At 39.0% G+C, this 13,628-nt stretch overlaps 1 protein-coding gene across 1 annotated transcript in view; it reads left to right on the forward strand.

Moving 5' to 3' along the window:
- Positions 1 to 13,628, forward strand: part of ush2a (Usher syndrome 2A (autosomal recessive, mild)) — a 221,377-nt gene that overhangs the window by 88,577 nt on the left and 119,172 nt on the right. Inside the window, 8 exon segments of the mRNA XM_032520470.1 lie at positions 4,862 to 4,988; positions 5,579 to 5,680; positions 5,832 to 6,020; positions 6,625 to 6,755; positions 6,869 to 7,148; positions 7,818 to 8,042; positions 8,843 to 8,923; positions 11,178 to 11,366. Coding sequence (XP_032376361.1) covers positions 4,862 to 4,988; positions 5,579 to 5,680; positions 5,832 to 6,020; positions 6,625 to 6,755; positions 6,869 to 7,148; positions 7,818 to 8,042; positions 8,843 to 8,923; positions 11,178 to 11,366 — 1,324 coding nt within the window.

A 13,628-nucleotide genomic window follows, 5' to 3' on the forward strand; every position in this document is an offset into this window, starting at 1 on the left:
CAAAATATAACCATAGGATGTATCTGTGTGTGCAGAAGAGTGTATGTCACTGAATAGATCCTTGTTCACTTGCAGTATTAATGTGTGTGTCTGTGGTTAAGTGTACTCCTAGATGTGCAATTGAGCGTATGTGTCTTCTCCAACTGGGTTGATTCCTTTGTTTAGACTAGTTTGGGGTAATTAACAGTGGGAGTGGTGTCACGGCTTATTAGTGTTCCCCCAGATACATATAGCTGGGCCCATTACTTCCCCCTATTAGCCTGTTGAGCTAGCCTTAATGGGATTACCAGTGCAGGGGGGGGTAATTTAGCATGACACAGGAAAGTGATATGCTCATAAATATGTGCATGTGACACACACACGCATGCATGCACACACACACACACACACACACACACACAGAGAGAGAGAGAGCATTCAGCTCAAGTGACACTCAAAATCAAACAGTTCACACTCTATTGATGCAGGTGAGCACTGTTTTTTGGACCACTGGTTGTCTCACTATACAGAGGCGTGCAGTATGTAGCTATTGGTAACTACAATGTCAGTCACAGGCTGTGATGCTAAAACACATGTAGCTCTCATCACAGACTTGCTAGTCAGCTATCACCGTCTGTTAAATATATTTGTTGGCACACAGACAAATACACATATTGTATTTTATTATTCCAGCTATGCATCTTAGTTCTTTCTTAGCGGACACATTTGGTTCTTATTGAAATCTAGACAGCTGTTTTTTACAATCCTCTAGCCTTCGGGAAATAAATCATTGTAATCCTCAACAACAGATGTGAAACATGTATACTAATAATTCCGAAAAGGACCCAGAGCCTACCCATTTAATGGTGTTCTTAAATGTGCATTAACTGTAGTAAGATAGACAAGCTGATGATAGCCTTTAGGCGGCTACACATCCATTGTTCCATTATTAAAGCGACTAGTAAAGTGCCCATTCAAACCGTTCCTGTTCAGAAGGGACCGATTGCTTGGCCTGTGGTATGGCTATTTGAAAATTTCTCCAGAACCATTGTATTCCAAAATAACTTACAGAAGGTCCCCAAAGCAACTTAACTGTATGTTACTGACTTACTGTGTACTTTTACTTTGTACAACATTGTACTACATTTTCTCAACAGAGAAATGTTGCTGGTTACATTGAGGATTCTGATTTTCCTCACAACATAGAACTAAAATATGATGCATTATATGTAATAGAGTTGAAGGCGGTCAGAAACACTCAGTGAAATAGCACTCAGCGGTGCAGCGTTAATTTTGGCAACTATGTAGTCTTAGTGTTTAGACGAAAACTCTTATTAGTTTTAGTCACATTAAAGTCATTTTTATCCTTCATAGTTTTAATTTCATTCATTTCATTTTATTTAACTTAAACTAACTAACTAACTTTACTAACTTAACTAACTTTAACTTAAATCATTACTTTTAGTCAAAATGTTGTCTCTCCAAATTATGTTTATGTATTGCATATTATGTTTATTTAGTTTTATTCTTTTGTCAGTGTTCTATCAGATTATATTGAACACTTCAGTTAATCTAGTTTCTCCAAAACCAAACTGATTTCACATAAGATTTTGTCTGATATATCTTATCATTAGCTAATGAAAAATATATGTGCCTAAAGTGTTATCGTCCCCTGTTTAACTGACTTTAGCAGTTTAGACACTCAACTGTCCGGCTTGTATTACAGATGTTAAGTAATCACAGTCATCTGCCTCATTCAGCAGAAGGAAACACTGATGTACAAAACTTCCAGTTGGTGCAGCAGTTGATGGTACTGGAGCACAGTTACGGATTGTTCCGGCCCACTTTAACCCCTGGTTGAATGATTAAGAATGTAGCTTTGCAGTAACTCCAAGTCTTTTCAGTTATGCGCCGTTCAGTCTCACCTCCCAGGCTCGTGAATGACAGCCAAAATCGTGAATGAGAGCCAAAATCTGAATGAATTAACTACCCGGACCGGACCGAGAGAATGTGTGTGTGAGAGAAAGGACAAGAAAAGGTGGAAAGTGATGAAAATAAAGAGAGTCTTTGTTTTTCTTTAAACTACATCTTTTTTGACAACAATATTGCATGTTGATATCGTCACAGTTAGTCGGTAATTGCCAGTAGCCGGCTGCGGACGATATGCTTGACTGACAGCCGTGAAGAACCGCCCCTACAGCTGCACACAGCGGTCACTCAGTTGTTGTTTTTTCAACCTATATTGTGCGGTCGCTTAGTTTTATTCACAGTCTATTAATATTGAACGTGTCCAGCGTATCCAAACACCAAATTCGACACAGAATGTCATTGGGTACCCAGCAGTACAGCCGCCAAGTGTTAAGTAGATAGAATGAACAGTGTTGGTCTTAAGATATTTAAAAGACAGACAGCCGGACATTAACACTCAATACTGACTCACTACAGTATTTAATTCCTTTATAGTAAGATAGAATTCTATTTTCACCATGCCCACTTATAGAATAACACACACTAAAACAAATCTCCAATATAATCCGCTTCCTCATATTTGTCCAACAAAAAAATTGCTCCATGCGTTCCTGTCTTTCATCAATTGAATGCAGATGTCTCTTAAATGTAAACTTGAAATGCCTGCTAGTCACCTGTCAGATTCTGGAGGAGTTTTTGCTACTGTAAGTCTTTTGACTTTAGACAGGGTTGACCACATTGGCAACGGGTAAGGTTCTCCATAAATAACTGCATTATAGTTTTTCTTGATTGCTTTCACCTGCTTAAATAAACTGGAATCCACTCGGTTTTCATCATCACTGTCTCAGCAGAGCAGAAGACACCTCTTGCAGATGTATTAACCCTTTTTCATTGGTTAACACATTTTCCCCACCCTTTTGCAGAACAGTTAACACGGATGTCATTCAAGCAGTCCAAACTCCATTGTTTAAGCTATGGTAACCAAACCAAAAACATCTGTTTCCAACTATTAGAAACTATCTACATCAGTATGAAATCACTGAAGCACCTGTTTGACACTCCTTCACACAAATCTTCAATTAACAATCAGTGTGGATGAGGCAAGTGGCCCAAGAGAGAGTATCAATAGTGGCTATTTCCTATAATCTACAGTAATAGATGTTTATACTTTACTGTAGTAGATTTTTATTTTTATTTTCTTAATTTCTTAAACACTAATAGATTTTATTTTGGTTCACATGTATTTTGTGCTATATTTACAGTATTTCAGTTGTCAGCCACAGTTTGAAAATAAAAGAATAAATAAATAGAATTAATAAAATTTGCATTAAAGCATTTTGGATTTTGGATTCAATTCTTTACAAAGGTACATTTGATAACAAATGGTACTGGCATGAAAGTTACGTACAGTAATAGGCTACAATGACAAGCAATGGTTCACTGATTCACACTGAGGGCTGTATTTTGTATTTTGTTGTCCACTGTGTAATGTTTGATCAGAAGTTCATACACTTGTTTGCAAGGATTGTTGTTTGAAGGCACAAAATGTGTAACTTTGACCACTATTGCTACTGTTTCGGCCTGTGTTAACTGTTTTGAAAATGTGGAGTTTGAGTTGACTTTATGCATCAAAGCAATTAAGAAAAACTGTAATTCACACAAATGTACAGACACATACACAGACGCTCTTAAACATAGATTTTTGTTCATTCTGGCTCTTATGCATAAACAGTATCTATCCATACGGACAACAACATATACAAACACACAGACACACACAGCAGTATTACATACTGATATGAAAGCAATTGAGCATTAGGGCCTTCTCACACAATAGCGAACATATGTGAGGTGTACACCTCAGTCAAGTGCTGTACAACTAAAGTGCAAGCTACAGGAATGTCACTGTGTGTGTGTGTGTGTGTGTGTGTGGTGTGTGTGTGTGTGTGTGTGTGTGTGTGTGTGTGTGTGTGTGTGTGTGTGTGTGTGTGTGTGAGTTTAAGAGAGCATGTGAGAGTGAGTAGGGGGCTATGCTCAGGCAGTTTCTGCACAGCAATTATGTTCTAAATGCCTTGCTCAGGAGCACCTCTAGTAGTAGTTTCTGGGAGAGTTGAGCATTAGTTGCTTCAACTGCCAGTGTCTACCAGACAAAGGATCCAAATGGGTGTGCTTGCATTTATGCATATAAGAGAACGAGAGAGACAGAGAGCCATAGAGAGACTGCTCCTATGTTGTCTTGTTAAGTAAAGCTGTCTAGCGATGGTAGTAAATATGTCTGAGGCTGATATACTCTGGCATTCATACATTTATTGATCTCATCATTAAATCTTCATCACTGTGCATCTGTGTGTGGCTATACTGTATGTTGTAAGTGTGTTTGTTTGAGTGTGCATTTACCCGTTACTCTTTTTTTACTACATTACTCTTTGCCCACTTGCTAAAAGCTGATCACAACAATGATGTCATACTTAATAGGTAGCAAAAAGCCTTGTAACAACACTTTGATGATTATATGTGCATGTTCATGTCCATTTGAGGGTGGTGTTGTGTGTGTGTTTGTGTGTGTGTGTGTGTGTGTGTGTGTGTGTGTGTGTGTGTGTGTGTGTGTGTGTGTGTGTGTGTGTGTGTTGTGTCTCATCGATCCTTAATATCTAACCTTGTCCACACAACACAGGGATAAAGAAGCAATAATTTGAAATGTGACAAAGTAAGCTTGTTTGATTGCACTGTAAAAAGTTGAAAAGTTTTTTTTCAGCCAGTTGCATACATTTACTTTAGCAAATACTGTAAGAAACATTGTTGCGAGATTTATGGTCAGAGGATGTCTTAACAACACTGTTAATGAATGTGAATTTGTGTTTAAATTCTTGCCTGACTGTAATGTGAGTTTGTGTGTTCATGTGTTTGTGTGTAGGGCTCAGCAGTGGCTGTGAGTGTACAGGATGATGGAGGGCGTGGCTACAATGATGGACAATGGCACAGCATCATAGCAACAAGGCGAGGGGCCGTGGGAACAATCGTTGTAAACAATCAATACAGAGGTAACTCTTCTCATATTTATACTGACCACTGTGTGTATCTGCTAAGTGTGTAGGAGTGTGAGTGTAAATGCGAGTGTATATTTGCTTGTCAGTACATGTGAGGGTATGCACCTGTGCTTGGATGTAAAAAATGTGAGACTGACGTGTATCTATGGATGTACACATATGTGTGATTTTTATGTAAGTAAATCACCAAGCTCCGCATTGGTGGTATTAGCTAGGTTAATCCTAGCTTATCTTTTTCTGATGAGAAAAATGCTTCTTCACACACACAGAAACACACAAATGTTCCTCAGTTATTCGCAAATGTGTTTTCAAATAACATTTTAAAATTTGAAACTGCATGAGCATAACACTTCCCTTACTTAATCTCACTCCTCTGCTCTCTCTCTCTCTCTCTTTGTATACCTTTACCCCCTGTTAAACTCTTCTCTCTTATATTGTCCTTCACTTTATTTTCATCCCTTATTGTTCATTCTCTGAATGCTCGGATTTTATATTTACTCTAATCATCTCTTAACTCCATACTTTTGCTTTGCACTACCACATTTATGTGTAACCCAACCATCCTACCTCCACACCACCACCAGGAAATTCATCCGCTTTCAGTGGCAGCACCATTATTGGTGAGAACACAGGAATGTTTATTGGAGGGCTGCCTGAAGACTTTACTTTGCTACGAGAGGATTCAGGTATGTCTATTGTCACCTACTCTCTTTATTCATTAATATATCACATTGTTTATCATTTCTAACAATATTATGGCAGTGGAATATATTATGTAAGCAGTGAGAAAGTTGGAGTGAAAGTTTTTGAAGTTTTATTTATTCTTGTCTTTATCAGGTGATGCTCGACTAGTGCAACAGGGTTTCTCTGGTTGCCTCAGAGACGTGAGTTTTAAGGTGACTGACGGTCCCTCAGAGGAGTGGAAATCTCTGGATTGGGCAAAAGCCACAAAGAAGGTGGCAGTGTATGAAAGCTGGGAGGGCTGCCCTATTCAAACTGTGGACGGAGCCCATTTTCTAGGACATGGTTAGTATCTTTTTTGGATAACAAATAGTTATGATTATTCTTTGTTAATTTACTTTTTTTCACAAGGATATTGGACAGTAACAAAGCTACATACAACAGAGATTTATCCCCATTAAGAGTGAAATTATAGTGTAAATTGTATTATATACTTTATACTGCAATATAGAAACATGACAATATGCAAGAGGGAATAGCATTGCTCTCTGGCGTGTCTTTTTTCATGAACAACCTATGTTCAGACAGAACTTCAAGTTGATTTCTAGTGTCCCTCATACACTGGCAACACTGTATATAAGATGCTTGCTGCTGATAAGTTAATAATAATAAGATAAGTTAATGGCTTTCTGTGTTAAAGATACGGTTCATCAGTGTACATTTCCATTATTGCTGCCTGTTTAATCCAGTCTTTTATTTGAAAAACAAACATCTGAACCTTGAACATGTCAAACATTTTAAATGTGACTGAATCTTTATATTTGATAAAAGGGTACAGGCCATCTTCACGGGTCCCCAATATGCCAAAAGACGTTTCCTTCTTTCTTTAGCCCTCATCATAAAATGTTGTTGTGGCATGTTTTTGGCTTTTATTTCCACCTTGTTTCAGGTTACTTGGAGATGGGCAAAGATGTTTTTAATGGAGGAAAGGACTTTGACATTTCTATGGATTTCAGAACAGACCAGCTCAATGCACTTTTGCTCTTTACATACAACACACAAACGGAAGATTACATGCTGGTAAGAAGCACCAACACATTAAGACTTTCGTTGAAGTACTCAACTAAAACTTAAAAAATACATGACTTTATTGTTTATTACTTTATTGCTTGTTTATTGGTGTTTATTTTTAGGTGGAGCTGGAAGCCGGTCTCCTGTCCTTCATTCTTGCCTCTGAAGGTCACGTGACTGAACTCAGCATGTGGGTGGGGCTTAGCTACTGCAATGGAGACTGGAAACAGATTTCTTTGGCAAAACGTGGCTTGCTCATTTCTGCTGCAGTCAATGACTGGGCGGAAGAGACAAGGGGAGTGGGAGAACCAGTGAGGCTGAAGGTTGATTCGCCATTATACTTGGGGGGTGTGCCCATGGAGCTCATACATCCTGCTCTAGAGAGCAAAAGTCACAAACACGGTGAGAATGGAACATCAGTAATTTTACACAACCAAGAAGAAGTGTTCAGTGTGCAGCTAAACGGGGCACATGGCATTTGCTTGTTTGTGGGCTCCTTGTTTTGGGGTTTCTATGAACTTAAAGGAGAATTCCGGTCGATTTCAACATGTAGCTCTGTTGTTTTTTAAATTTTGAGTGCTGTCAGTAGAGAGAAAAACTAAAACAATCGGGGCTGTCTACACCGTGTTATCCCCCTGCTAGAGTTGGCTCCCAACAGTCTTAAACAGCCCAAGTTTTAAATGTGTTTTTAGCCTCTTAATATGTTCAAAACGCATTACAAGGGCCTACCCATGTGCAGTGATTCCTTCCGAGAGAACACAGTGAATCTGACTGTCGTAGATGTGAAAGAAATGTATGAAAGTTTCAGCTAATTCAGCTGTGTTTAGTTCCTGTGTTGAGATGGCAGTTAGAGTGCTTAGGGACCGTCTACAAACTACAACACTGAAAAGAGATAAAACAAAAATATGTAGGCTATCAATTTAATGATTAAAAAAGGTAGTGTCTCCAAACCTCAATTATAGCTTTTCTCCTGCTAGTTGTAATACAGCACTTACTTTTCAAAAATAAGCACATGCGTAGGCCTTTTCCTCTCCTTTTACTCTCTTTCTCGTCTCCTTTCCTCTTTCACAGGCCTAGGAGGTTGCATAAGGGGTCTTACCATACGAAGGGATGAATCAAACCCTCCTGTCAGTCAAAGTGTAAATCTCTCTGTTGCCTCCCGCCGTTCTGTAAGAGTCTACTTAGACGGCTGTCCCTCCAGTGAAAGCCGGTACAACTGCAGAGGAAACGATTCAGTTTTGGTGTATAGTGGGAGGAAGACACAAGCCACAGATCATAGCCTACAGCCTTTCACTGGTAACAAGGCACAGTGCACATTTACATAACTCCACTAACCCAGCAGTTACTTGAAAAGAAAGTGTGGAACTCTGTCAACACAACAACCTTTTTTTTTTTTAAGTAACAACATTTTAGTGATAGACCTTCATCAGACATCAAACAATACAGTACAAAGAACATAGCATCGATACTCCAGTTGCAATAGTCAATTAAAAAGCAGCATGTAATATCAAATCTTAAATAAAAAATATTTAAATTGCAACACAGCACAATCTCTACCAATAAGCTAGTTCTTTAGATCTTCTTTTGAAAGGGATTTGCCACACTGATAATTTCATTCCAACTGCTAACGGTGTACGTAAGTCCAGTTTTTTTTGCTATGCTTTAACATTTTGACACAGAGTTGATAGAATTACAGTTGGAGATTGCATCACATTAAACTATATAGATGTAATTAGTAAATTTCCCCTAATTTTTCCATGCACACACATATATTTTCTATTAATTAAAAAGTGACAAAACCAACATAATAATTCTTAAACCAATTGATTTTTAGTCATATTGATAACTCACAGTTGTAGATAGTAACTGATAAAACATTCTTAAGTTTTTGAAGCAATTTAAAGTATTATTAACTACTTAATATGCAAAAAAAATATTACTTTTTATAATTTGTTACTTAAGCTGATTTTAGGTGATACAGAGAACATGTAATGTATCTTTTGAGAGCATATTTTTAAAATCTTTTTTAATCTGTTTCTCCCCTGCCCTATGTGAATCCTAAACCCTTCCTCCTATAAAAACACACACCTTTCAAGAGTACTTGTACAGGTTGGTGGCCTTGGCTGCAGGAGGTTGGGCGGCAGGACCTTGGCAAAGAGGACGCAGCAAAAGCAAAGGTAAAACCTCTCTCATCTTGCTGGCAGTCGTTGGTGTGCTTTTCTGTGTTATCAGACCAATGTGTTTCCAGCCAGATATGATGCTATCATAACAGTAATACACACTCACACGTATGTATGTCCCCACATGAGCAATTGCACTACACATTGTACACAAGATCTCCTACAGTATCATTGTTTATTTCTATCTAACCTCCATCTGATCATCTCCACACTCTAATAGTATAAGGGGGTGATAAGCCCTTAAGTATTCCAAAGCCTCAGGCATCAGCTTGTGGGTGTAAGACTGTGTGTTTGTGTGTGTTCCTTTTTACTTACATGTATGTTATACATGTGTATGTATGTGTTTGTTTGCTTGTTTGTTTGTTTGTTTAATGTGCTGTGTAATTTGTCATGGAATTAGAATTTAATTATGACAAAAACAAATGGTACGTGCGCCAAGGAGTACATTTTCCCTTCCGTTGACTTAGTTCTATAGTGTTTCTCTTCCTTCTTAAGAGACTTTGGATGTAAAACCACAACTATATTGTACAGTATGTGAGACTTATCCAAAGCCAGTGATATTACATGTGCCAGACAGTATGAGAGATTGATAAAGCCTCTATAAAGGGCATCCCAGTAAAAGGCTGTTAACCCAGAATGGCCTGTGTGGTCCCGTGTGTAATATAAAGCTGCTCGTTAGTAGTGAACGATACACTGGTAGGTCTCAGTATACCATGCAATGACCAGAGAGAGGAATGAAGGAGAGTGAGGGGAAAGTGCTAAAACATTAAGAACTGAGGGAAAAAAGGATGGACTGAGAGGAAAGGTGCTAGCAGAGAGGAGGTAGGAAGAGTCAAAAAGTGGAGGAAAGAGAAGAAGGAAGAGGGGGAAGAAGATCAGGAAATATGCAAGGTGATTGGGTAATGCAAGGAGGAAGAAAATTATTGATAAATATAGGAAGATGTAAAAATAGCTGAAGCGGGGAAGGAAGATGAGGAAGGTATTAGGAAATGACTGACCAAAACAAACAAATAGGCAATAGTGCATGATGCAGGTCCACAGTGGTGTCACTTTATGACTTAATATATACTGTACATATCTTTGCAAAACAAACAGACTGAAATAACGGGAACATGAATTTCTAAGCATTTATTAACTATTTGTAAAATGAAACGGGAAACTGATGCAAAGGAAGATGAAAGGATGAATGGAAAAACAATGCGATTGTGAAGCAGTGAGATAAATGGAGAGGAAGGGAGGAAGAGGGGAAAGGAGCTGGACCATACATAGGGTCTTAGAGAGAAAAAGAAGGGGAGTGCTACAGAGAAGGAGGGAGGCTGATTGCTGTGAAATATAGCCCAGAATGAATGGCTGGCTGTATTAAATCAGTGCTGAAAAAGTTACTACTCTCATAAATATTATTTATGCTAATGGTGAGGTATGATTTACTGGGCCTATTAAAACACAGAGATGGGGGATGTTTTTTCTCTAACCTCGTGCTCTCGACCTGTTGTTTTGGTTTTTCTCTTTTTGTTAGGCTGATAGTGGATTCAAGAGTAGACACGTGGAGAAGGTTGGAAAACAGGAACAGAGATTTATTTAATACAACAAAAAAATGGTGCAAGGAAATCTTCTGGAACTGAGGGGAGGCAGATCCCAAAAACAATGATGGGTTCGGGCAGGCTGACTGGGCTTTCAGGGCTGAGGCAGGGATCTGAAGCAGGAACAAAAAAAAACAGACAGTCAAAAAAGCTTAATCACCGATATTAGCAGAAAATACTCAATGCAAACAATACTAGAGTTGGCCAGAGCACAGTGGGTGAACGGACGATCTGGCAGAGACTGCTTGGAAAGCCAGGGTTTAAAGCAGGAGCGGTGATTACTGGATTTGCTTCAGGTGTGTAGGCAGCCACAGGTGTCTTGACGAGGAGGGAGAGAGAGCCAGTAATGACACTCAGCAGAGGAAAGGCAAAACAAAAAAAACACAGAGAAGGAAATAAACAGGAGAGGCAGCAAGCCCAACCATGACACTTTTATTTTTTTCTCTTTTTGCTTTTACTTGATATATCTTTCTTTTGACATTTGTTCTGCCTGACCTTATTTCTTTCTTGTACTTTATGTATTTACTCATGTATTGATTAAGCTGCTTACAGTTATTTATCTCTTTCCCTGTCTTGATCCACAGAAAGTTTTCTTCCCTTCACAGTCTCATCTTTCTCTCTCTCTCTCTCTCTCTCTCTCTCTCTCTCTCTCTCTCTCTCTCTCTCGGTAGTACCTAGGTCTGTACCACCTCCTACTACAGTGCAGAGCTTGAATGGCTTCAGTGCCAAGGTGAGCTGGGTGCCACCCACTGGGGACATCAGAGGGCTGATTGACAGATATGAACTGAAAGCCTACAATAGAGATCAGCCAGAGGTACCACCTATCAAAGCCACATACCTGGCCAATGGAAATTTCACAGGTAAAACACATGTAAAGTTTTGAGAGATATTTTTGACATGCAATTCCTATATTTAGTATAAACAGTCAGTGGAGATATGGAACAAGGGTTCCAAGGACATGAGGTAGGTCACAGTTTGGATAATCCAGTGAGTACACTAACATGTAGTACACTGTATATTTACTTATGTAGTGCGTACATTTCGACAGGGTAGTGTTGTCTGAAATCTTGGCTTGCTTTCTCACAATCTGACTACAGTGTGATGGTAAAAAAAACACATCTATAAATTACATTTGTATAGTTGAGTTTTGCGGTTTCAAATGCAACCACTGCAGCTTCCGTATCCGCCATATTGGCAAGTCTGAAAATACGTTGGTGGTCCCGTAGCTTCTGCTCCGTTGCAAAGATGCTGACCGTTGAGTGTAAGTATTGTCCAGGGTTCCACACTCCGCATTTTGACCGTTTTAAGTTCAGCATCCGGGTACTTGTAGTGCACTGCATTTGGCCATACTTTGTCAATGTGAACGCACTCCAAATAGCAAGTGCAACTACAGATGTGTGCAATTTGAGACACATCAATGTACTGTAGGAGGGTCCCAACAAAGTAAATTAAAGCAGAGGTAACCATTCTCTGTAAACATGACCAAAATACCATAAGTAGCATAATGTGAACCATGGATAATTTATTATTATGATTTAACTTGACTTGCAACTGTTGTCCTTTTAACTTATTGTACCTGGTTTTCTACCACCTTCTTGTAACACCTGTAAAGGCATTTTGGCCCTTGGTGAAAACACATTCACACTGCCTTTTTCACTCACTTTCCTTCTGTCTTTAATATAAACACACACTCAAACTGTCCCAGGCAACCCTGTTAATTTCTCCTTGGCAAGTCCCCAGCTTTAAGAGTGTCTCCATTTGGATCAAGACATTCAGGACTACCCCAATGATGTCATACCCTGGCATCGCTCCTTTTCTCTCTCACTCTCTCCTCTCCTTCTCTCTCTCTCTCTGTTGCTCACTTTTCGATCTTTCCTCACTTCATCTTTTATGATGATGTCTGCGTCCGCTGCTGCTATTCGTCCCTTCTCTCATCCACTCTACTATGTCTCCAGGCAAATATGAAGATGAGCTTCCAGTCTCCGTCTTTCTCAGCGTCTCTCTCGGTGCTCCCCCTCTATCTTTGCCAGACATTAAGTCCACCGTGATAAGGCTTCTCGTTAATTTATGATGGCCTCGACACCTGACTGCAGAATTACACCAACGGCTAAAAAACACAGAAAGCAAATGAGGGTGTAATGGCAGCGGAGTGGGGCCCTGGCCCCTAATTGAATTAAAAGACATGGGTAACAGAGAGAAAGAAGAGAGACAAGTGGAGGATGACTGGACACAGAGGGTGAGGAGGGTTGGAGGGAATGTAAAAGAGTGACTCAGGATATACGGAAAGGAGTGGAGAGGGCAGACGTCTAGGACAAAAAACATCAGAGAGAGACAACTGTAGCTTTACAATTAGAATAGGCTCTCTTTGTGTGCCAAAACCATCAAGTTTGCTCAGCAACAGTGGCACAGAGAAACAAGTTAAGCATTTAAATTGCATTATTGAAGAAGATTGATACATACTTTAGTAATAACAGGTTCCAGCACACACTAAAAGGAGAAAAGGCATGTAGCCGGTAAGGCGGGGGCACAAAGAGGTGTTAATGGATGAGTTCCTTTTTGTAGAGTCTATTTAAAACAGTACTCACATGCCCTTATGTATGTTGCATAAATGCACTATTATGTTCAGCTGAAGCTATTATGAGGCTTTAGCAGTCTGAGTTAGAAAAATCAAGCCAATGTTAGTGAATTTCTTTATTTTTGTAAATTGTTATTCAGTTCTTTATTTTTTATTCCGTATGTTTGGTCGTCCGTATCTTCTGCATACGTTCAGCTATTAAAACCATTCAACTTTTAAGATCTTCAGCTCTTTCACCAGATGACGTGACGTTTTTTCTACTATTTTCTACTTTTTCAAATAATAAGCTTTAAAACATTTTATTTTAACATTAAAGTCAATGAGAGCAAGCTTCAAATCTTCTGCTCCTTTTCAGCTCCTTCATGCTTTAACCTACGGACATGGTTAAAACTTTAGGTTCACAAAATATTCAGCTATCTGGCTCTATATTTTCAGCTTGTTATACTGTATTTTACAGTTTTTCTGAAAAATCTATTTGAGTGTAGTGTACATTGTAGGATTTTTTTGCATTTATAGTGAGTGTGTCGCATGACCCTGAGGGTGCAAT

Source organism: Etheostoma spectabile, chromosome 1, assembly GCF_008692095.1.
Source record: "Etheostoma spectabile isolate EspeVRDwgs_2016 chromosome 1, UIUC_Espe_1.0, whole genome shotgun sequence".
In the NCBI taxonomy this organism is placed as follows: Eukaryota; Metazoa; Chordata; class Actinopteri; order Perciformes; family Percidae; genus Etheostoma; species Etheostoma spectabile.